Source organism: Mustela nivalis (assembly GCF_964662115.1).
Source record: "Mustela nivalis genome assembly, chromosome: 16".
NCBI lineage: Eukaryota > Metazoa > Chordata > Mammalia > Carnivora > Mustelidae > Mustela > Mustela nivalis.
In genome coordinates, this window is record NC_139035.1 from 63,754,749 (window position 1) to 63,778,185 (window position 23,437).

Consider the following 23,437-nt stretch of genomic DNA (forward strand, 5'->3'; position numbering starts at 1 on the left):
TCTGCTGGTCTGGACTGGGGTCGGACACTGTGGATTGTCACCTGATCCACTTGAATACGCTCAGCCAGAACACCTAGGTTGTGTGCCCGAACCCTGCTTGCCTGAAATCCTCTGGATTTCTGGACCAACAGAGAGACGCCATCCCCTGCTCCCCAGCCAGCCCAGGAATTTGAATGCGGAGCCCAAAGATCTGGGGTCTTAGTCTGTACATTTTGTGTAAATATGTGCATATTTGTACATAAAATGATATTCTGTTTTTAAATAAACAGATAAAAGCTGTTGTGCCTGGTTCGTCTCTCACCCTTGGACTATGTGAGCCCTGAACCACTCAGCACCCTTCGGCACCAGCCTTCCCGTGGCCCCACGTAGGGGAGGGGCTGGGACGGTAGTGGCCGGGAGGGGAAGGGAAAGAGATGCCCTGGGCTGCCGCTGAGAGTTCCCTGGTAGGCGGATAGAATGAAAAGCCCCTTCCGGCACAGCCAGCGCCCCCGTGGGTGGTGCTGTCACTCCTGGGTCACATTGGAGTCTCCCCAAAACAGACCTGGGAGGCGGGCAGGAGATTCCATTCTTTACAGACAAAGAGGCTGACACTTAAGTGAGTTCCACAGAAAGAGCTGGAAGGATTAAAGGTTACCCAGTTTACCCTCTTCATGGTCACACGTGTGGACACTGAGGCTCGGCAAGGTAACGTGCCTGGGCTGAGGTCACGGGCCTGTCTGGGGCTGAGCCTGGCCATCCTCCCTCCCCTTGCAGGGCACTGGGCCACCTGGCTCTTGGGCCAGCCTCTGGGCTTTGCCCTGACCCCCCAAATCTTGGTCTCTAAGGGTGTCAGTCACCTGCCTACGCCCCAGGCGCCACCACCCCACCCTGGGGCTCTGACGTCAGGTGGCCTTGACCAATGAGCGAAGTCCCAGTGATGGGTTGAGGATGTGAATGTCAGCTGCCTCCCCCACCCCAGGCCCTGTGGTTGCAAAGATGCTCTAACAGGAAGCGGGTTGGAGGAGCTGCACAGCTTCCTGCTCCCCTAGGGCTGAGCTGGGCCAGAGGGGCGAGTGCCAGCCTGGGCCACGAGACCCAGCTTCTTCAGGGTCCTGGCAGCTTCCTCTTCCACAGCTACTTCCGTGTAGCCGGGGGCCCCAGAGGCAGAGGCAGGAGCCGCTGCCTGTTGCCCAGGCCACCCTCCACCCTCCCCAGTTTGGAGCCCTGCCCCCTGGGGCCGGGCCAAGCCCAGAGGCCGGCTTAGGATCCTATGGGGGACTGGTAGGGCAAAGGTCTTGGGGGGGCAGAGGGGGCTGGGCCAGGGCCCCCGGGGGCTCCAGCCATGAAGTCTCGGCAAAAGGGAAAGAAGAAGGGCAGCTCGAAGGAGAGGGTGTTCGGGTGTGACTTGCAGGAGCAGCTGCAGCGTTCGGGCCAGGAGGGTAAGGAGGCGGCTCAGGGCAGCTGTGGGGTGGGGGGCACGGAGCGAGGGGCAGAGGCAGCACCCCGGTGCTCGGGGCAGTGGTGTGCAGTCAGCACCCAGGAGCCTGAGGAGCAGGTGCTACAGGAAACGTGGCTGAGCGGAGAAGGCCGGGGAGCCCCCTTGTGTAACTACCTGGGCATGGGGAGGCTGGGGGGCGCGGAGAGGATGGAGAGATGAGAAACCCAGAGAAGCAGGCAAAAGAGAGGCGACGGCACCACTGCTGGGGACAGAGCCGGAGGCTGCGGGGACGACGCGGTCAGCAGAGGAGTGATGGAAAGGCCAAGGGAGGATCCTTGGGCCTGAATTGGAAGGAGCCGGGAGAAGGGCTCTTAGGAGAGTCTGACGGTGGCGCATGGGAGGACGGGGGTTTCCTGGTCGGAGAAGAGCGTCCAGGAACGTGGTTGAGGGGCTCCGGCGCTCGGACCCTCATGCAGCCCTGCTGGGCTGCCGGTGAGGGCGTGGGCTGGGACCTCCCACAGTCTCCATGGCCCTCCCTGGGCACAGGAGGGACAGGTTCAAAGCAGAGGGCAGGGGGAGAAGCTGCTGAAATGGGGGGGCGCTAGTTGGCTAAAAGAGATGCCTGAGGCTGGGTGGAGGGTAGGGGTACAGGGTGCAAAGGAGTGGGTGTGGGGCTGTCTTTGGGGCCTGTCTACTGTCTCCCTGGGCTCCCTGGAGGGGCTCGGAAGCCGGCAGGAGCAGGGGCAGTCCTGGGCTCAGTCTGGCATGGAGCAGCCCCTCGTGAACGGAGCTGGGTTTGATTTGAAGTTGACCGCAGGGACCCTGGCTGCCCAGTCCAGCTTGTTTTTGGCACTTGGAGCTCCTCCCAGAGCAGGGCACGTCTCCCCCCCCCCCCAACACCCCACCCCAATCTGTCATTTCCTCTTTGTCCTCTCTGCTGCTCGGGGCTGTGGCTCCTGTCGACGACGAGGGGAAGGTGATGGTGGTTCCTAGCTCATTTCCTGCCCTTAGCCCCGCCCCCTTGTCCCCAAACACCTCCTTCCCCTTTTCTCCTCCCCCAGAGGCCCCCATCCCCACCCGCCCAGGTTAAGGGAAAGCCCGGGCCCCAGAGTAGAAGCTTACACAGCTTCAGCTGTGGAGGCCCTGCTCTGCCTTTCTCTTCCCCTCCTGCAGAGCCCGGCTCATGGACTCCTCTCAAGAACCAGGACTCTTGGCCAAGGGCCACAGGATTCAATGGGGCTGACATTCTTCCAGCTTTCTGCAAACTCTCAGTTCGGTCTCATCCCTGTGCTGCACTGCCCTGTGGCCCCTGGCAGCCCAGTGCTGAAACGTAGACCCCCAGCCCGGATCCGGTATCCCCTCCGGCCTCTGTCTGCATTCCCGGCCGGTGAGGGGCCCGTTCTCTGGAAGGCTTAGACGTCTGGTCCTGGAGGACTCTGCAGGAGGAGACAAGCCCGTCCTGCCCCTCCTCAGAACCTTACCTGAGCTCAAGGGTGGCAGGATGTCCAGCGCCCTATGCAACAGGGGCAGCCTCTCCCCACCCCCACCCCCCAACCCCAGACAGGTGGGAAGTGAGAGGACAGAGCCCGAGCCAGCCTGGCTATGGCTGTTCCCTTTAACCCAAGAGTCCGCACAGAATCAAGGCCACACTTGTGGAGATCTGTGTTCCTGCTTAATTCATCCTCCCTGGTTAGCTTAATTCTCCCCGCGCTCATCTGCTCCGTCTCAGCGCCCTCTCCCCGCTCCCGGCCCTAGGAAGGTGGTCATTTCCTTCTCCAAGCCCGACCTGTTCTGAGTTCTTCCTTTTCCCAGACTCTCTCTCTTGGCTGCCTTGTTCAGGTTTCGGATTCTGCCGGTCTCTAAACTCGGGGCCCTCTTCCCAGGCAGCATTCCCTGACGTCTCCATTCCTTGGCCCCATCACCTCGGCCCTGTCTTCCTGTCTTCCTTTCCTCGACCCTTTCCTCTGCGGCTCTGATTCCTTAGGCTCTTGAATACCTTCTTTTTCTTTTCTTTTCTTTTCTTTTTTTTTTTGTTTAGAGAGGTGGGGGGAGGGGCAGAAGGAGAGGGAGAGAGAGACCATTAAGAGGCTCCCCGCCCAGCACGGAGCCAGGCACCAGGCTCCATCTCAGGACCCTGAGATCAAAACTGGTGCCAAAGGCAAGAGATGCTTAGCCTACTGAGCCACACAGGTGCCCCTATAAGGGTCTTTTCAGGAGATCCAAAATCCACAGACAAGGGCACGAGGGGGGAAGATCTGGCTTGGTTGCCGTCCTGTGGAGAGAGCCCAGGCTTTAGGTGATCCTGGGCTATGCGTCAACAGAGTGTCGTGGTGGCCCAAAGAGCTGAGGTGCCATTAGTAACCTGAGTGTCAAGCAGCAGCCAAGGGAGAAGGGTCCACCCTGCTTCTGCATTCAGGGTTGGGGACCTGAGGGTAGGGCGAGGCTGGCAAAGGGGCCCAGGTCTTGGAAGGAGGGATGGGGAGTGAACTATAGCGCTAGGACTGAGGACAAGAGAAAGGAACAGGGCATGAAATTTAACAAAGCCCTCACTCTTGGGGCTGCAACCAGTGCCTGGGTGCCTTTTTAATTTTTTCTTCTTTCTTTCTTTCTTTCTTTCTTTCTTTCTTTCTTTCTTTCTTTCTTTCTTTCTTTCCTTTCTAAGTTTATTTATTTTAGTAATCTTTTTTTAAAAGATCTTATTTATTTATCTGACAGAGAGAGACACAGTGAGAGAGGGAGCACAAGCAGGGGAGGGGAAGAGGGAGGTAGCAGGAAGTCCAATGCGGGGCTCCATCCCAGGATCCCGGGATTATGACCTGAGCTGAAGGCAGATGCTTAACGACTGACCAAGCCACCCAGGTGCCCCTATTTTAGTAGTCTTTACCCCCAGTATGGAGCTTGAACTCAATCCTGAGATGAATGGGCCTGGAATTTCGAGACCAGCAGCTCTTTCTTAAGGATGCTCTCACTCCCAAGGTTGTGTGTGCGCGCAGTTGCCACCTGCACAGCCCTAGGACTGGGTGCCTCCCGAAATTCTCCACCCCCATGCCTTCCTGGTCTCACCCAAGTTCCTGGCTCTGGGGTGCAGGAGGACAAAGGGTGTGGACAGCGGCTCATACAAGGAGGGTTTACAGTCGTGGTTGATGGGTTCATGGATTACTCCCTTCATCCTCTATTTCCATCTTACTTAATTACTCAATTCCACCAAGAACTTGGGCTGGAGGTGTGGGGGTTAGCAAGTGCATGGAATTCAGCTCTGTCACAGGGAGGTACACAAAACTGTGGTAAAGTTGTGATCCAAATCCCAAAATTTTATGAAAGGGTAGAATAAAATGACGGAGGGAATTGGGTTGAAGGAGAGACAAGAGGAGCAGGTGAGATCGGTCTCCGGAAATGCGTATCATGTAATGCTACATGGTTTCTGGATACGGCTCTGAGCTTCCTAGTGATTTGAGTAAAGAGATAAACGTCGTCAGGAGTAAGACTCAGAAAACCCAGCAGAAAAAAAAAAAAAAATAGATGGCTGAGGAGAAACAGCTCTGACACTGACACATGAGAGGGTTTCCTCTGGTTTTCCCATCGTCTGGATGGGAGGGTGTGTGGGAGGCGTGACTGGCTCTCAGACCGGGACAACAGCGGGGTCTGGTTGGTGAAGGGTTTAAACACCCTGCGCTGAGTTTATACTTCATTCTAGACCTGTGAGGTGAGCAGTGGAGACTGGGGTGAAGCAACGATTTAAGGCAGGGAAGGCTTCAGAAGGAGAAACATGTGGCTTCATGGGAGCTCACCCCTGGGTTAGAGTTTCCTGTGTCTGAGACACCATGTCAGAAAACATGAGACATCAGATTGGTTTCTCAGAGAGGGGACAAAAAAAAAAAAAAAAAAAGTCACAAGTCACAATTAGATCTTGTCCTTAAGGAGCTTACAGTCTAGTAACAGCAGAGGGGGCCCAGGTCGGGAGAGAGAATACAACTTTTTGTGCACTTGGATTTGGATGCTGGCCCTAGCTGGGTGGTACTGGGCACTTGTTACTTCTTTGACCCTCAGTTTTCTTATCTGGAAAATGGGGACTAGAAAATCTAAGGCACAGCGCTTGGCACACAGGTGTTTCTCTCCTGACCTGACCTGTCCCAATTTTGTGTACTTTCCTGTGACAGACCTGACGCCCACACACTTGCTTCTGAGACGGGGTGCTTCACGATAGTCCCCGTCAGCTCTGCCCCTTTTGGGTCAGGACAACGAATGTTCCTTCATCTTATACACAGAGTGTTTAATAAGTGTACTTCCGAGACCTGTCCTGCTACTCTGAGCACCCTTCCAACCAGACGGCTGCCTCTTGGAAAATTCTGGAAACCAAGTAGTAATTACAGAGCAACAAATTTCAGGTCCACGAAGGCAGAGCTTTCTAATGGGAATGGGCAACCTGGAGAGCCAGGGGGCTTCCCCTCCCTTGGGGGGATTTAGGCAGAGGCTCTAGACTCCCTGGGCAGAGAGATCTCAGAGAGATGCACAGGCGAGAGCTGATGTCTTCTAAGAATCCGTCTGACAAGTTTTTATTCATGAGCTCTGCTTCCAGTCCCTCGAACCCCTTCCCTCAGTATCTCAGGTCCCCTGACCTCCCAGACCTGATTTCTCTCTCTCTGCTCCGTCCGTGTCCCCAGTGCCACAGGTGCTGAAGAGCTGTGCGGAGTTTGTGGAGGAGTACGGAGTGGTGGACGGCATCTACCGCCTCTCGGGGGTGTCTTCCAACATCCAGAAGCTCCGGTGAGTCAGGCAATGAGGGGAGAGCTCTATGGGCTGGGAGGCCAGGGAGCCAGAGGGGCGAGGGCAGTGGGTAGAAGGAAACATGGGTGCTGGGTGCTGTCTAAGGGAGGAGCTCCGGACTCCTCAGGAACAACGGAAACCATGCACCCCATTTCCCCCCAGGCTGGCATGCATGTGTCTACACAGACACATATGTCTCCGCTCCCCCGTTCAACCACCCAGCTTAAACATTTGGGGCTATAATTCACATAGCATAAAACTCACTCTTTAAAAATGGGCAATTCAGTGATTTTTTTACTACAATGACAAGGTCACACCGCAATCACCACTATCGAATTCCAGAACATTTCCTCAACCCCAAAAGAAACACCCAAAAGCAGTCACTCCATGTTTCTCCTTTCCCTCAGCCTCTCGAAACCACTAGTCTGCTTTCTATCTCTACGAATGTGTCTTTTCTGCACGTTTCAGATAAATGGAATTGTGTAATTAGAAACTTTTGTGTCTGGCTCTTTCCCTTAGTTTGTTTTTAGGGCTCATGCGGATTGTCTCAGATGTTGGCCTTCATCTCTTTGTGTGATGGAATCATATTTTGTTTGTCCGTCCGTCAGTCAATGAATATTTGGGTGGTTTCCACTTCTTGGCTCTTCTCCGGTAGCGAACAGATGACTTACTTCATGTCTTCTTTTTTTTTTTTTTTAAATTTTTTATTTTTTAGAAACATATATTTTTATCCCCAGGGGTACAGGTCTGTGAATCACCAGGTTTACACACTTCACAGCACTCACCAAAGCGCATACCCTCCCCAATGTCCATAACCCCACCCCCTTCTCCCAACCCCCCTCCCCCCAGCAACCCTCAGTTTGTTTTGTGAGATTAAGAGTCACTTATACTTCATGTCTTCTTTGGAGAACTTTCTATTCCAACCCCTGGCTCATTTTTTTTTTTTTAATTTATTTGCACACTTACTTTTTTTTTTTTTTCCAAAGATTTTAGTTATTTGACAGACAGAGATCACAAGTAGGCAGAGAGGCAGGCAGAGAGAGAGGAGGAAGCAGGCTCCCCGCTGAGCAGAGAGCCCGATGCAGGGCTCGATCCCTGGACCCTGGGACCATGACCTGAGCCGAAGGCAAAGGATTTAACCTGCTGAGCCACCCAGGCGCCCCTCACTTACTTATTTTAAAAAATATTTTATTTATTTGACAGAGAGAGACACAGAGGGAACACAAGCAGGGGAGGTGGGAGAGAGAGAAGCAGGCTTCCCACTGAGCAAGGAGCCCCATGTGGGGCTCAATCCCAGGACCCTGGGATCATGATCTGAGCCAAAGGCAGATGCTTAATGATTGAGCCACCCCAGTGCCCCACCTGGCTCATTTTTAAATTAGGTTATTTGTTTCCTTTGAGTTGTAAGAATTCTTTATAAATTCTGGATTTTTTAAAAAAAGATTTTATTCATTGGGGTGCCTGGGTGGCTCAGTGGGTTAAAGCCTCTGCCTTCAGCTCAGGTCATGATCTCAGGGTCCTGGGATCAAGCCCCACATGGGGCTCCTTGCTCAGCGGGGAGCCTGCTTCCTCCTCTCTCTCTGCCTGCCTCTTTGCCTGCTTGTGATCTCTCTTTCTTCAGTAAATAATACAATCTTTAAAAAAATAAAAAAACACTTAAAAAAAAAGATTTTATTCATTTATGAGAGAGAGAAAGAGTGAGCGAGAGAGAGAGAGCGGAAGCGGGGGGAGTGGGGCAGAGGGAGAGGGAGAAGCAGACCCCCGCTGAGCAGGAGCCTGACAAGGGGCTCTGTCCCAGGACCCCTGGATCGTGACCTGAGCCAAAGGCAGACGCTTAACAACTGAGCCACCCAGGTGCCCTGATATATTCCGCATATTAAACACTTACCAAATCTCTGATTTTCTTCCATTCTGTGGGTTGTCTTTGCTTTCTCGCTCGTGTCCTCTGACACGCAGGAGTTTGTCACTTGCTGTTCAATGTATCTGCTTTTTCTTGGGCTGCTTGTGCTTTTGGTGTCTTATCTAAGAAACTGTTGCCTCTTCCAAGGTCGTGAAAATTCACACTCAATGTTTCCTTCTGAGAGTTACACGCCTCCATCTTTACACGAACCCAGAAACACATGTACATTCATCTCTCCGCTTTTCTTGAATCCTCCATACCCCAACCTTGCTACGCAACACCCACAGTTCCATCCCTGACACGTCTCCGTGTTCACACACAGCCCACGTCCCTAGTCCTCCCCCCCCAACCCCGTGTGCTATCCATCTACACCCGCTGCCTCACCTACACACGTGTCCCACAGCCTTCTTCCAGGGCCCGTGCACGTGGCGGCTGTGCCCCACGTGCACGGGCCCTGGCCCCATCACTCCTGACCACGCTCCACCTCCCCAGGCAGGAGTTCGAGGCAGAGCGGAAGCCAGACCTGCGCAAAGATGTTTACCTGCAAGACATTCACTGCGTCTCGTCCCTGTGCAAGGCCTATTTCAGAGAGCTGCCAGACCCCCTGCTCACTTACCGCCTCTACGACAAGTTCGCGGTGAGTTGAGAGGCGAGGCAAGGCGGGACCCAAGGCGGAGGGACAACCGCTGGGGAGGCTTTGATCTCCCGAGTGCGTCCAGTGGCAGACAGGGTCCTGTGATGCTCGATGACTGAGACCACATGAGAACGAAGAGGTCCCTCCCTGCAAAGTCCCTCCATGGGTTGTGCAGGGGGGCAGGGAGGGCTGCTACCTGCGCCTTCGAGTCTGTCTTCCCTTGGCCCTGCCTCCATCAGCCTGCAGATCACACACAGCACAGGGGTGGGACTCGGGGAAGGCAGAACCCAGGCCGAGAGCCCAGGGCCCTTGGAAATCACCTAGACCACAGCGTCCTTACGTTTAAGAGAATGGGAGCCCTTCTCAGAAGCCAACCCTTTTTCAGGCCTGCCCCTCCAGGAGCAGATTGTATGTCGAGCCTCTTTTGAGTAAGAAGACATGTGACAGAAATGCTCTCTTGAATTCAGTAACATTTTAAAAATAAGTTGCACTTTTTTTTTTTTTTTTTTTTTTAAAGATTTTATTTATTTATTTGACAGAGAGAAATCACAAGTAGTCAGAGAGGCAGGCAGAGAGAGAGAGAGGGAAGCAGGCTCCCTGCTGAGCAGAGAGCCCGATGCGGGACTCGATCTCAGGACCCTGAGATCATGACCTGAGCCGAAGGCAGCGGCTTAACCCACTGAGCCACCCAGGTGCCCCAAAAATAAGTTGCACTTTTAACGAACAGAATAGCATTTAGAAATCCAGAACAGCAGCTCACCGCACTCAGCCCGCACGGGTTAGCCTGCGTGGGCGCTTGCCTTCCTGGGCACCTTGCAGTAACCCCATAGCCCGGGGGCACCCACAGGGAGGGGTCGCTAAGGGGATCCTGAATCGGGGCCTTCTGAGGAGGGTGCTGAGGGAGACTGGCAGGAAGGTGCTCGAGGTCACCAAGCTACTGAGTGGCATAGTCAAGACCCAGCTGCAGGCCTTGTGGGCCCCAAATTCTGAGCTCCGCCTGGTATGTCAGTGTCCTCTGAAGGATCTGGGGTGGGGGATGGGGCGAGGCACAGCCCAGCATTGTCTGCGGGAGTTGGGCTCAGTGCTCCCAGGAGTAGGGGCAGTGCTTCCTTGTTTCTTGAACACTTCCTCCCAATCAGGATGCCGTGGGAGTGCAGCTGGAGCCTGAGCGCTTGGTCAAGATCCTAGAAGTGCTTCGAGAACTCCCTGTCCCCAACTATAGGTGCGTGTGGATCCCCGGCTCCCGGAGTCCCAACCATGCCCAGACAGCCCTTGTCTCATCGGCCTCCCGACCTCCATCCCTCCGTCCGACCCCTGGCCCCAATGCCTCCTTTCTGCAGGACCCTGGAGTTCCTCATGCGACATCTGGTGCACATGGCCTCATTCAGTGCTCAGACCAACATGCATGCCCGCAACCTGGCCATCGTGTGGGCCCCCAACCTGCTGAGGTGGGCATGGCAGGAGCAGCGGGTGGGATCCAGGCTGAGCCCCCAGAGGTGGCTCCAGGAATGGGTGTGGCTGCGCAGGTGCACTGGAGAGGGCTGCGGGGGTCTCGTGGAGCCCAGGGAGAAATAGGAGGGTTCCGAAGTACATCGAGTGGGATGGGGTTCACCCACTGGACACAAGGCCTTTGTGTCTTCTTACACTGTATCACTGAGCTCGGGGATTGGAACAGGAAGAGTCCTTGTGGAATGTTTGTTGAGCAAACATCTTACAGTCTCCTGGAGAACTGGCCTGCATATCTCTGTGTGCCGGGCCAACTCTGAGAAGTCCTGAGAGCTATTATAACAGCGCACTCCTGTGTGCAAAAGAAGTAGAGATTCTGAGGGGGGTGTCCGAGAGGGCTTCCCGAAGGGAGTGGCACTGAGACTTGAATCACGCAGGTAGTTGAAGAGGTGGGGAGGAGGTTAAGGGCGTGCAGGGGAGAAGGGGTAGGCTATTATTGGAGAATTCGGATGAGGAAGTGTGGCAGGGCTGCAGGGGAGGTAACTCCATATTGCCACAGGTCCAAGGACATAGAGGCCTCGGGCTTCAACGGGACAGCAGCCTTCATGGAGGTGCGTGTGCAGTCCATTGTGGTCGAGTTCATCCTCACGCATGTGGACCAGCTCTTCGGGGGCGCCGCTCTCTCTGGTCAGTGTGCCACCCACCACGCCACCACACTCTGTCTGGGGAGTCATGTCAAGGTGACAGAGGGCCTTAGAGGTCACCTAGTTCAGTCTCCGTGTTCTGCACGTGAGGGAACTGAGTCACAGAGGGATGTTGCTTATGGTCCCGTGGAGAAGACGCTACGGAGATGATGGTGTGGTCGGTACTTGAGCAGCCCCCTCCTGCTGAGCCTGACCTTCTAAGTACCATCTGGGTTCTCGGGGCTGCTGACTGATTATTCCCACCCCTAACCCACCAATGTCCTGGGATATCCTACCCCTTATCCCTGGGATTCCTTTATTATTTTTAATTTATTCACTTGAGAGACAGAGACAGAGAGAGCACAAGCAGGGGAAGAGGTAGAAGCAGGCTCCCCACTGAGCAGAGAGCCTGATGTGGGACTCAATCCCAGAACCTGGAGATCATGACCCAAGCCAAAAGCAGATGCTGAGCTGACTGAGCCACCGAGACACCCCCCTTCCCCCCACAAACCTCCCACTGAGGATTCCCTCTTGAGGAGCTAGACATGGAGCATCTGCCTCCAAAGGCTTCCGAGTATATCCCCAATCAGCTAGTTAGTTGGTGAGTGGGAGGGGGCCGTGAGGAGCTGGATACCTGAAGCCCTCTCTCACCTCTGTTCTTGCCCGGCCAATTCCTCTTCTTTTCCTAGGTGGGGAGATGGAGAGTGGATGGCGATCACTTCCAGGGGCCCGGGCATCAGCCAGCCCCGAGGACCTCATGCCCAGGTCCCTGCCCTGCCACCTGCCTAGCATCCTGCAGGCTGGTGATGGACCCCCACAGATGCGGCCCTACCACACTATCATTGAGCTTGCAGAGCACAAGTAAGGCCCCCTTCCTGGGCCCCTCTCCTGCACGGACCACCAGGCCCAACCCTCATGTTCTCTCTATTCCCTCCAGGAGAAAGGGATCTTTGAAGGTCAGGAAGTGGAGATCTATCTTCAATTTGGGTCGCTCTGGCCATGAGACCAAACGTAAACTCCCCCGGGGGGCTGAGGACAGAGGTGAGTCTGAAGAGAGGTAGGGGGAGCTCTGCTGAAGGCATACGAGGCCCCGGCTTTACAAACATCCGTGTCTTGCAGAGGACAAATCTGATAAGGGGACTCTGCGGCCAGCCAAGAGCATGGACTCACTGAGTGCTGCAGCTGGGGCCAGCGATGGTGAGTCTAGGTGTGCCCTTGGTGTGTGTGTGTGTGTGTGTGTATACATACGTGCAAGTGTAGGCAGGTGAATACCCATGTGCAAGCCTGTCCGAGAATGTGTCGGCCAAGGAATAGTATTATGGGTGAGCCCATTGTGTGTGCATTCCTGTGTGCTTGTGTGTCTGTACACGTGGCCAGATGTGCTCATTATTTGCAAAAATACATAATGAGCTCCTGTTACACACCAGCCAGAGCCCCAGATGCTAGGGTTAGTAGTGAGTTTATCATCTGATCAGTGGGTGTGTGCCTCTGAGTGTACAGAGAGGTCCAGGGTGGTGTGTGTTTGTGGAGGTGGGGGGCACTGATGGGGCCAGTGAGTGTATCTTCATGGAGGGAAGGGGGTTCCTGAGTAAGTGTAGGTGCTGAGCTGGCTGTGGAACATGCGCAGGAGTGGCCCAGGGAAGCTCGGCCGGGTGACTTCCAACTGTCCTGGCTCTCAGGCCTGAGAAAGCAGGGGGCATTCTCCAGAGCCTTCCCGAGGTGTCCGGGCCACTTGCGGCTGAGGTTACTCTCTTCTCTCTCCTCCGCAGAGCCAGAGGTGCTGGTGGGACCTGGCAGTCCCCGGCCAAGCCCACTGCTGCCGGATAGCCTGGAGAATGATTCTGCAGAGGCAGCAGAAGGTGAACAGGAGCCCGAGGCAGAGGCCCTGGGCGGCACAAATTCTGAGCCAGGCACGCCACGAGCGGGGCGGTCAGCAATCCGTGCTGGGGGCTGTAGCCGTGCAGAGCGCTGTGTTGGGGTGCACATCTCAGACCCCTACAATGTCAACCTCCCACTACACATCACCTCCATCCTCAACGTGCCCCCAAATATCATCTCTAACGTCTCCTTGGCCAGACTCACCCGTGGCCTTGAGTGCCCCGCCCTACAGCCCCGGCCAAGCCCTGCCTCTGGCCCTGGGCCTGGCCCTGGCCCTGGCCCCCCAGGTGAGGACTCAGGGATCTCCCAGAACTGGGAGAAGGGGCTAGAACCCTAAGCTGAAGCTCTGGTGCCAGGGATCTGTCCTGGGGATGGTAGAGGCCTCGGGCCCCGGGCTTTGGATGGTCACCTTCAGCTGCCTTCCTGGATGCCGGGTTGGAGGGATCTGGTAATATCACCAGGTTCTGTGGTTCATGGAGAGGGTATCTCTGGCATCCTTCAGGTCACTGATATACCCAAGAATGGGAGTCTGTGTCAGATATATACAGTAGGGATCACTAAGTACAGGGTGAGGATATACAATAGATGATGTTATAATAATAATGGTATTAATACTAACAGCTAACATTTACTGAAGGCTTACTATGTGCTGGGTGCCACAATTAGGACTTTGCAAGCATCAGCTTATTTCATTCTCTCCTAATCTTGTGACACAGTTATTGTTGCTTGCAGTAGGACAGGGGACCTAGGTTAAGCTATTTGTTATACATTTCAGTTGGAGGTGACTGAGCTAGGATCTTGGACAAATCTGAGTCTTATTTTCCTCATATTTAAAATAATGATAAACATTCTACATTATAGAGCTGTTTTGTGGGGGTGAAATTAGATAAGGTGTTGTGAAAGGTACAGTGTGTTGCCTGGCACCTGGTAGGAGCTCAGCAAGGCAGCTATAAGCCAGGAGTCAGGGATACTGAGCTGAGAGGGTCAGCCACATGGAGTACCTAGGCTGGGAGGGTTGGGCCTGAAATGGCAGTAATGTTAGGAAGATCTGCATTGGAAAGGGTCAAGGCTGGTCTTGACCTTTGTGTTCCTGACACGGCCTTCCTTCCAACAGATGAGAAGTTGGAGGCAAGTCCGGCCACAGGTCCCCTGGCTGACAGTGGCCCAGAGGACATGGCCCCTGCCCTGGAGGACTGCCTGTCCCAGGAGGTGCAGGATTCCTTCTCCTTCCTAGAGGACTCAAGCAGCTCAGAGCCCGAGTGGGTGGGGGTGGAGGACGGGGAGGTGGCCCAGGCAGGAGCGGCAGGAGCAGCCTTCTCCCCTGGGGAGGACGACCCTGGGATGGGCTACCTGGAGGAGCTCTTGCGAGTTGGGCCTCAGGTAAGGAGGAGCTGTGCTGGGTTTGAGGGTGGTGAGGAAGCCAGAGGGTGGACAGGGCCACCTGGTCCTGAGCTCCAGTGCTATGTCTGCAGGTGGAGGAGTTCTCCGTGGAGCCACCCCTAGATGACCTGTCCCTGGATGAGGCGCAGTTTGTCTTGGCTCCCAGCTGCTGTTCGCCGGACTCTGCTGCCCCCAGGCCCGAAGGAGAAGAGGAAAGTGGGGAGGAAGTCTTCCTGAGTGCCTATGATGACCTAAGTCCCCTTCTGATGCCCAAACACCCAACCTGGGAGGGTTCAAGAAGTCCGGAGGAAGAGACAGCAGGGTGTGGGAGACAGGAGGCTCCAGGGCAGGCCGAGGGAGAAGATGCATGCTGCAAAGTAGGGGAGGCCAAGGAGGCTGACCCTGAGAACACATGGGCCATCAGGGAGGAGGCTGAGGGGAGTCCAGAGAGTGAGGTGGAGGATGGAGAGACAGGTGAGGAAGGAGGGAAGGCTGCGGAAAGCCAAGAGATGATGGTCAGTTTGAGAGAAGGGAGTGGGAAAGAGACAGAGGCCAAGGGAGAGGAGTCTAAAAGCCAGCAGGAGAATGAGAGTATGAAGGAAGCTCAGGATGTGGAGGGAACAGAAGGAGAGCCGAGCAAAGACAAGGAGACGGAAAGGAAGACTGAGAGAGAGGAAGAGGCTCAGGAAGGCCAGGAAGGCCAGGTACGAGCCAGAAGCGACCCAGAGTGTGGGGTCCAGGAAAACCAAGTTGCTGAGGAGAGCTGGGAAGTTGTACACAAACAAGAGGCAGAAGAAGGCAGAGAGGATGAGGTTAAAGGGCAGGAGGGGCAGAAGGACCAAGAGGTAAGAGAAGACCGAGGAGACGGTGAAGATCGCAGAAGCCCAGAAGCAGCAGCTGGAGGAGGAGGAGGAGAGGTCAGCATGGACAGGGAGAGTGGGGATGGAGAGTCTGAGGGAGACCAGAGGGCTGGAGGTGACCATTTAGGAAAGGACTCCCCTCCTGAAGGGTCACACGCAGAGTCCCTGGAGGCTGACAGTGCCAAAGGGGGCAATTCCCAGTCCTCTGAGGCAACCCCACAGCCACCCCAGCTAGAGGAGATGGAGCCTGAGGGGCAGCCCAGTCCAGAGGGCTGCAATCTGTGCCCCTGTCCTCTTGGCTCACCTAGCGGTGTGGGCATGCGCCTGGCTTCCTCCCTGGTTCAGGTCCAACAGGTCCGCTCTGTGCCCGTGGTGCCCCCCAAACCACAATTTGCCAAGATGCCTAGTGCAATGTGTAGCAAGATCCATGTGGCACCTGCAAACCCATGCCCAAGGCCTGGTCGGCTCGATGGGACTCCTGGGGAAAGGGCTTGGGGGTCCAGAGCCTCCCGTTCCTCTTGGAGGAATGGAGGCAGTCTTTCTTTTGATGCTGCTGTGGCCCTGGCCCGGGATCGCCAGAGGACTGAGGCTCAGGGAGTTCGGCGGACCCAGACCTGTACTGGGGGTGGGGACTATAGCCTCATCCCCAGAACCTCCCCCTGTAGTATGATCCCTGCCTATTCTCCTCGGCCACTTAGCTGCCTGGAGCTCCCACCCGAAGACACAGAAGGGTCTGGACACCGGAGTCGGCATAGTCTGCCCCCCAGGGAACACCAGCCCCCTGACCCTCTTCTGTCCCCACAGCGCCGATCATATGCATTTGAAACACAGGCTACCCCTGGGAGAGGTGAGGAACTGTGAGAAGGACCATAGCACTGGGCAAAGAGGGTAGTAGGTGGTCTTCAATCTAGAGGATCCCAGACTAGCTGTCTCTTCTGCAGCCTGAGCAGCTGTAGTGCCCAACACCATAGGCTTTGACCCTCCAGCTTCTCTTCTTGACTGTGGGAAGCATTGCCTCAGTTGGTTTACCTGAGTTTGTCTCAGACACAAAGCACTTATCCCTTAGAATATTCCCAAGAAAGTCACCAAAACCCTGTTACCAGGGACTGGGGCCTTGGTCAAAGGAAACAAAGAGTAGGCGGAATACTTAAGAGGTTTCTCAACATGAAGAATGAAGAGGGAACTCTGCAAAGTGCCTGCCCTCCTCTGAGGCTGTGCACTTCCCTTCATGCAAGTCCAGGGTGGAGGAGGGGAGGAAAGGGCCACGTCAGAGCCTGTCACACACAAACACTTCTGAACTGCCCATCCTGACTCTACTCTTGGATTCCTCCAGACCCTCCTAGCTCTAGATTAGGAGGACCACGTCAAGGAGCTCGTTGAAGACCTCGGGCCTCAAATGCCGGACTGGCCCCCTTTCCAGCATCCCTACTGTCTGCCTCCAGTCCCCTTTAGGAAGAGAGGTCTTGTACGGATCTCCCTGGCTTCTCATTTTTCCTTCGGAATAACTTCCTCCTATTTCGGGGAAGGGGAGCGGCATAACTCAGGCCATGGGACTGCTTCTCCAGACAGGCTGGGGCTGCAGATTCTGTTCTAGTTAGAAGCAAGGTCTCAGAATAAAAGTTGTACTTTTATATGTAAACAGTGTGGAGTCTCATTATGCTTAATAGAGTCTTAGGTGATAGGGATCGCATTTTCACATTTGGCAAAACGTCCTTTCGCAGTTGTCTGGGTGCTCTTCCTCTGTCGTTGTCACGGAGACCTGTGGCTAGAAACTAGAGCTAGGTTCACGGTGGCCAGGAAACGAGGAAGAGCAACTGGTATTTACATAGTGCTCGCTCTCTATCAGCACAGGCTGCGTACTCTACAAGCAAACAATCTATGCCCTTGGTTTTAGTTACTCCACGTGACAATTCGCAAGGTTGGTACCGGGATCTCCATTTTCCGGAGAGGAGACCTGTACAGTGAGGTCAGTTAGGGAGGCTGATTAAGTCCGAGGCTTGCCAGAGATCTCAGCGGTAAGACGCGAGAGCGGCCGGTGGCAGATCCGAGCGCGTCTGGCTCCAGAGGCTAAACTCTTCTCATCACAGCACACTCCGGGTCTCCGGTGCCTCCACGGCTAAGTCTCAACCGAGAAGGCTGGGAATCAAGGTCCTTCTCACAGCAGCTGGAAGCCTCGCAAAAACTGGAAGCTCTGGGCGTCTTTGGGTAGTAGCTGCAGACGCTAGTACAAAAGAGCCTACGCAGAACCGTCCTCCTCGCCAGTGGACGCCAAATCAGGGTCCTGGTCCAAGATGGCCTCCCGAGTAGCCCTTGTTAAAGATGGCGCCTCCGTCCGACGTCCTGCCCTCCATCGGAGCCAGCCTCGCTCCCTTCTACCAGTAAAAACGCCCTGTTCGGTAGGAAGAGGGTAGCACACATTAGTCGTCTGTCTTTCTTGCCGAAAGCGACGAAGTCTTCAATGTCCCTCTCTGGGGATCCCAGGAAGTTCCTTCTTCTCCTCCCCGGCGACATCCCCACCCAAAGGCATCTTTCCGCCCCATCAGGAGGGAAGGACCGGAAGTGGGGCAGCTCAGAGGCTGAGGAGGCTGGGCGGGTCCAGAGAGATACTTCCGCCCCTCACCAACATGGCCGCAGGCCGGGAGTGCGCATGAGCAGCTGTCCATGGAGAGCTCTCCGAGTCCGGGAGAGGCAGAGCTCGGTCAGGGGAGATCCGCGGCCTCGGCGGCCTCGGCCGGTGAGTTCGGGCCCGGCCGCGAGTCGGGGGTCCGGAGGCCGGGTGGGCCGGTAGGCAGGGCAGCCTTGACTCCGCTCTCGTTTTCAGGCGGCGGGCCTCCCGGGGAGGAAGCCTTTGTTTTGAGGGAGGGGGCCGTGCCCGCTCCTCGCTCGCCCGCCCCGCTTTGTGGGCCGAGCGCTCTCCCCGCCCCCGAGCGCGCGCGTCCCCGCCCTCCTGCGCTGCCCGCCGCCGGCCGGGACCGCGAGCCCGCCGAGCCCCGCGCCCGTTCCTGGCCGCCGAGCGCAGCGCGGGGTCGCGGGGCGAGCGCGGCGGCCGCCCGGGCTCCCGGGCTCGCGGGCTCGCGGGCTCGCGCCTGCCGGCCGCGGGCCCGGCGGGGAGACGCCGCCCGCGCGGGCACGGTCGGGGCGCCGGGCTTCTTGGGGACTTGGTGGTTTCCCCCTTTGTGTCCAGACTTAGCAGGGGCTCTCGCCGGGCGCTCCCGGCCCGAGCGCGCACGCCACGACTGCCCGGCCGCGCTTCCGTGTCGCATCCCCTAACGCCCAGGAAATGCTTCCGGATGTCCAGCTAAGATTGGAATAAGCGGCCTGACCCGGCTGCTGGGCGTCCTCCGAGGCCGCCCCCGGCTGACAGCTGTGGGCGGTAGAGACGCCTCCGGTGCCCGGCCGTCTCTCCCCTCGCCTCCTCCCGCGGTCAGCGCAGAAGCCTCGGGGGGCCGCTGCCTCCGGCGGTTGGAGGATGGACAGGTAGGTGGTCCCGCAGCGCTGGCGCTGCTTCCCCTTCGGGACTGGCATCTTCTGGCAGCGTGACTTCCTCCGGACAGTTTCACTTTCAGTTCTTTTTCTTTTTTCCTTTTTTGTTTTTGTTTTCTGGGTTTTGGGGTGTTTTTGTTTGTTTGTTTGTTTGTTTGTTTGTTTTGGTCAACGCTTTCCTTCGATGTGGACTTTCCAGGGCCCATCCGCTGAAGATTTTTCCCTAGATAGGAAAGGTTTCGTGGACCTTCTGGGTGCAGACTACACCAAAATCTTACCATTCGTGCGGGGATAAATGTGTTCCTTTGTACAGGGTAGCTGTGTCTCTCTGGAGGCATCTGTCTCAGCTCATTGTTTTTCCTGTCCTCTTGGCTGGGTGTCAGGGTCCTAAGGCGGGCACCGTGCAAATGAGTTCCTTTTCCATTGTCTCTCCTTCCGAACCTTGAACCTGGAGTTTTTTCCCTTCTTGCTGAGGTTCAGTTGACTTGGAGTTGTCATGGCAACATTTTAGCAACTGTGTTGTTCTAGGGGAAGGCTTTGTGAAGGAAACAGAAGGGGCTTGCAAATGACACACTTGGACTTGAGGGTATCTAACAAATGACATAAATCCAGACACTCCAAAGCAGGAGCCCAAGGGGCCAAGTAGAATGAGGCCCAAGGGGGCCAACTATGTTCTTTATGGTTCAGGGAGGTTTCCCCTTCCTAGGTGTGAGAACAGAAATTTTTGGGTCCTGTATGTGGCTCAGAAACTGGAAGAAGCCCCAGTGTCCAGTGGCCCTGGTTTTTGATAGTGGTGGTCTAAACATGGCATATCGTGCTAACTTTAGTCATGGTCCCCCCAGAAATATGTTGTTTCTCCGTCTTTAAGTATAAAGACTGTGACTTGAAGCGATAATGGAGGGCTGAGAAACACTGTAGGGCTGCTTTTTCAACCACCCGAGCCCACTTCTCAGCATCAGAATGGAGGAAACGACTGTCCTCTGTAGATTGATTGCATTATGTTCTTGGCTGAGTCTTCCTGGAGCCCCACTTCTTGAAACAGAGACTATTCAGTTTCCTGGACTCAGCTGCAAACTCCCTGATTTCTGTCAGGACTTAGCACTCAGGCCTGTGAGGCAGGAGATTCGAAGACTCCAAAGAAGGCCCGGCTCCTCGGATGTGCCGCCTTACAGAGAGATGAAGGGGTGAGTGAAGAAGCGGCGGGCGGGAGACGGGAGGCCGGGAGGATGCAGAACGGCTAAGAGCGCTGGCCCTGGAGTCGGGCAGACCTAGATTCTGATCTCAGCCCCGTCGCTGACCAGCTGCGTGGTCTAGTGTCTCATCCACAGAATGCGCTGCTTGCCCCACTGTGCTGTTCTGAGTGCTGAATAATAACGTGTGTTAAGTGCTTAGCTCAGTGCTGTGCCCACAGTAAACACTCAGTAAATACCAGCTGTTGTTATTCTAACCTAACCCAGCGTCAGTTGGGAATGCCATCGAGTCTGGAAGCCGTGTGTTACTGGGTCAGTGAACTTTTTCTTCCCTTCTTCCCTCCTCCTTTCCTTTGTCCCGTCACAAACAGGCAGCAGAAAACAGCTGAAGCGGAAGAGGGGACAGTGCAGATTCAGGAGGGTGAGTGGTCGAAACAGACCTGAGCCCAGGAGCCCGGCTTGGCCTCTCCCCATCCCCCATGGGCGCATCTGCCATGCACCCTGGTCCTTCTGAGTGACCTGCAGCTGGGAAGGGGGAGAGAGGCAGTAAGTCGCAGGGCAGGCTTCTTCCTCGCTCGTCTAACTCAGGTGCAGTGGCAACTGGGGAGGACCCCACCAGCGTGGCTATTGCCAGCATCCAGTCAGCTGCCACCTTCCCTGACCCCAACGTCAAGTACGTCTTCCGAACTGAGAATGGGGGCCAGGTAAGGGAGGGGGCCAGCTGCCTGCAGGTGTTACCGGGGGTTGGGGTTGAGGGAGGTAATGAGCCTGTGGGAGGGAGACCTGGCTTGGAGGAGGCGGTGACCCCGGGGATGCCTGCGGGGTGGGGGGGAGGGGCTGGGGGGAGGAGGTTTGGAGTAGATCTGAGTGGGGTGGAGGCTTGGCCAAAACCTCTGGGGACGGAAGAGGGAATGGCTGAAGCTTTGTCCCTGAAGCACTCTTATTTCGGGGCTCTGTCCTAGAGAAGCTTTATGAGAGGCCTGGGGTCCCCAGCATTGACTCCTGTATTCTCTCTCCCCACTTTCCGATGTCCTCCTGCTTCTAGGTGATGTACAGGGTGATCCAGGTGTCTGAGGGGCAGCTGGATGGCCAGACTGAAGGGACTGGCGCCATCAGTGGTTATCCTGCCACTCAGTCCATGACCCAGGTATGGGGGCCTGGGCTGGTGAGGGGCCTGGAGCTCCGAAGGAGAAGGTGAAGCCAAACCTGTGAGATTGGGGCGGGGCTGGAGGTGGCGAGGTGGGGTTGCGTTGTCCCAAGGCACCAGGTTTTCCCTTTCTGGACGTTTCTCCCTCCTTCCCCCCAGGGATAGAAGCTTCAGGGTAGCTCAGTGGGAAGCACCTGACAGACACTGGACTCTGTTCTGTTGTTCCCCTCCGCAGGCGGTGATCCAGGGTGCATTCACCAGTGACGATGCTGTTGACACAGAGGGGACAGCCGCCGAGACTCACTATACTTATTTCCCCAGCACTGCAGTGGGGGATGGGGCAGGGGGTACCACATCGGGGAGTACAGCAGCTGTTGTTACTACCCAAGGCTCGGAGGCCCTGCTGGGGCAGGCAACCCCTCCCGGCACCGGTGAGCTGCGTGGGGTTGCAGACCGGAGGGGCTAGAATCAGGGGTGGGCCTTTCCTGGGGCCCCTTAATGCTCACCGAGACCTGGGCAGGCAGTGAGTCTGGGGCTGCCCTTCCAGCAGGAGGATCCAGAAGGATCCTAGGAGGAAGGATCCCTCCAGAGGAGGATCCTAGGACCTTGGCCTCAGAGCGTGATGCGGTTCCTAAGTCCCACGTCCTGACACAGCCTACCCTCCACCTTCACAGGCCAATTCTTTGTGATGATGTCACCCCAAGAAGTGTTGCAGGGAGGAAGCCAGCGCTCCATTGCCCCCAGGACTCACCCTTATTCCCCGTGAGTAGCCCCCGCTCCTTCTCCGTTGCTGTGGTGGTCTCGATCCCTACCAACTCCTGTGTCATTCCTGACCCTAACCTCTAATCTTATTTTTTGTCCTTTCCTCACTCTGGCCACCCTGGGTTTGTCATCAGGAAGTCAGAAGCTCCCAGGACAACTCGGGATGAGAAACGCAGGGCTCAGCACAATGAAGGTGGGTACTAGTTGGTGGGGTTGGGGACAGCTGCGGTGTCTGAGCAGGAGGGCTCCGGTAGCTCGACGAGGCCTGTGGTGAGTTCTCACCAAGTCACCTTGTCCTCCCTTTTGCCCCCTAGTTGAACGCCGCCGCCGAGACAAGATTAACAACTGGATAGTGCAGCTGTCCAAGATCGTCCCGGACTGCTCCATGGAGAGCACCAAGTCTGGCCAGGTCATGGAAGGACCCTGGTAGTGGGCAGGATGCCTGGCTTTTGTCTCCTGGTGGTGTTTCCAGACATGGTAGCGAGGGCACATGGCAGGAATTCCTGCTGACCTTTCTCCAAGGTTCCTGTATCCTTGTGAAACGTTCTGCCACTGTCCTTAGGGGAAGATGAGGTTCAGAGTGTGAGTGCGCCACGGGAAGGCGAACCAGGTAGCACCTATTTTAATCCTCATTTCCCTTGCCTTTTCTTGCAGAGTAAAGGTGGAATTCTGTCCAAAGCCTGTGATTACATCCAGGAGCTTCGACAGAGTAACCACCGGTTGTCAGAAGAACTGCAGGGGCTTGACCAGCTGCAGCTGGACAACGACGTGCTCCGACAGCAGGTCAGACCCCTCCCCAAGTCCATGGCCAGCGAGCTGCTGTGGGACACCTGTCCATAGAGAGGCCTTCATCTTTTTCCCCATCACCAGCGGGGGTCTGAATCTGGTCGGGGGTTTGGCTGGGCCAGTTTTTCTCCTCACTTTCTCCGTGGCCCCCTTTTCCATGTCAGGTGGAAGATCTGAAAAACAAGAACCTGCTGCTCCGAGCTCAGCTGCGGCACCACGGAGTCGAGGTCGTCATCAAGAATGACAGCAATTAACTGTGGGGACTTGGGGGGTTTGGGTCCCGCCACCCCTTTCCGAGAACTGCACCTAGCCCAGGAGCAACAGGCTAATAACCCCCTGCCCCTTTCCTTCACTGCCCGCTTCTGGAGGGGGCTCCGGGGGAGTTGAGACGGCATGGCTTTGAACCCAGGCCCCAGACAGAGCTGCCCGCCGGTGTGAAACACACACTTGGGGGCGCACTGACAGCCTGGCCCCGCCCGCCACACAGCCCCCCACCCAACCCCCGGGGCCCTTGTGCTCCCGCAGATGCATGTGCTGTCCCCGCGCTGGATACCGGACACACAGGACGTGGGGGCTCGCCCTGTGCCTGCTGACAGTGCCGGCAAAGGGTCTCTGACCACAAGCGATGCTCTGGCTTGCCCCAGGACTCGGGCGCTTCCACTTCCCCCGGAGCTCAGCTGTGCACTTGAGGACTCTGAGGATTAGGCTTTAGCCAGAAGTGGGGAACAGGCTGCTTAGCAGCGGCTGTTGCCCCAGGAAGAGACGATCGGCGGGCAAGCACCCGAGGCCTGTGCAGAAGTCTCCGGAGCCAGGGAGAACAACAGACCGGGGCCCGCGTGGGGCCTTCCCCTCGTGGGGATGCATTTTCATTTTCTTTTTCTTTCCTTTCTTTTTTCTTCTTCTTCTTCTTCTTCTTCTTTTTTTTTTTTTTAAGATAAAACGTTCAGAGCCACTGTCATCCCTGGTTTTCGTCCTTTTGTGGGTCCCGGGGCGGGCGCGCGGGAGGCGCCTTGCGTTTTGCCCTGTAAGGGTTGGGCCAAGGTTAGGGTGGGGTGTTGGCTCCTGTGGTCCTTACCCTGACTGCCTGCGCCTGGGCCGGACCAGCGT

At 56.1% G+C, this 23,437-nt stretch overlaps 2 protein-coding genes across 9 annotated transcripts; both read left to right on the forward strand.

Annotated features, from left to right (window-relative positions):
• Positions 1 to 891: 891 nt before the first annotated feature.
• ARHGAP30 (Rho GTPase activating protein 30) lies at positions 892 to 16,601 on the forward strand. Of its 6 annotated transcripts, XM_082704282.1 has the most exons (13): positions 905 to 1,418; positions 6,079 to 6,181; positions 8,574 to 8,718; positions 9,855 to 9,937; positions 10,056 to 10,163; positions 10,721 to 10,848; positions 11,534 to 11,705; positions 11,782 to 11,885; positions 11,964 to 12,041; positions 12,614 to 13,009; positions 13,837 to 14,102; positions 14,195 to 15,578; positions 15,613 to 16,601. In XM_082704282.1, coding segments are annotated over exons 1-13 (3,066 nt in total). In that variant the 5' UTR covers positions 905 to 1,321; the 3' UTR covers positions 15,615 to 16,601. The 6 variants fall into 6 exon arrangements, with proteins under 6 accessions (XP_082560407.1, XP_082560411.1, XP_082560408.1 ...); XM_082704281.1 differs by having other exon boundaries at positions 892 to 1,418; positions 14,195 to 16,601; XM_082704285.1 differs by having other exon boundaries at positions 901 to 1,418; positions 8,578 to 8,718; positions 14,195 to 16,601.
• USF1 (upstream transcription factor 1) lies at positions 16,487 to 23,288 on the forward strand. 3 transcript variants are annotated; one of them, XM_082704287.1, is made up of 13 exons: positions 16,487 to 16,950; positions 16,992 to 17,696; positions 18,147 to 18,439; positions 19,538 to 19,629; positions 20,007 to 20,056; positions 20,224 to 20,339; positions 20,681 to 20,782; positions 21,018 to 21,213; positions 21,457 to 21,544; positions 21,679 to 21,737; positions 21,859 to 21,953; positions 22,199 to 22,327; positions 22,495 to 23,288. In XM_082704287.1, exons 4-13 carry the CDS (start codon positions 19,622 to 19,624, stop codon positions 22,582 to 22,584), a joined length of 933 nt encoding a protein of 310 aa, XP_082560413.1. In that variant the 5' UTR covers positions 16,487 to 16,950; positions 16,992 to 17,696; positions 18,147 to 18,439; positions 19,538 to 19,621; the 3' UTR covers positions 22,585 to 23,288. The 3 variants fall into 3 exon arrangements, with proteins under 3 accessions (XP_082560413.1, XP_082560415.1, XP_082560414.1); XM_082704289.1 differs by lacking the exon at positions 16,487 to 16,950 and having other exon boundaries at positions 17,561 to 17,696; positions 20,224 to 20,308; XM_082704288.1 differs by lacking the exons at positions 16,487 to 16,950; positions 16,992 to 17,696 and having other exon boundaries at positions 17,961 to 18,439.
• The last annotated feature ends 149 nt before the right edge of the window (positions 23,289 to 23,437 follow it).

Bases quoted from the DNA above. Each gene is read 5' to 3' on its own strand.
- ARHGAP30 (XM_082704281.1), top strand. From the start codon at position 1,322: ATGAAGTCTCGGCAAAAGGGAAAGAAGAAGGGCAGCTCGAAGGAGAGG. The intron at 10,164-10,720 runs GTGGGCATGGCA...ATATTGCCACAG, and splicing joins TGGGCCCCCAACCTGCTGAG to GTCCAAGGACATAGAGGCCT. The intron at 13,010-13,836 runs GTGAGGACTCAG...TCCTTCCAACAG, and splicing joins CCCTGGCCCTGGCCCCCCAG to ATGAGAAGTTGGAGGCAAGT.
- USF1 (XM_082704287.1), top strand. The intron at 20,783-21,017 runs GTATGGGGGCCT...TCCCCTCCGCAG, and splicing joins CCACTCAGTCCATGACCCAG to GCGGTGATCCAGGGTGCATT. The intron at 21,545-21,678 runs GTGAGTAGCCCC...GTTTGTCATCAG, and splicing joins AGGACTCACCCTTATTCCCC to GAAGTCAGAAGCTCCCAGGA.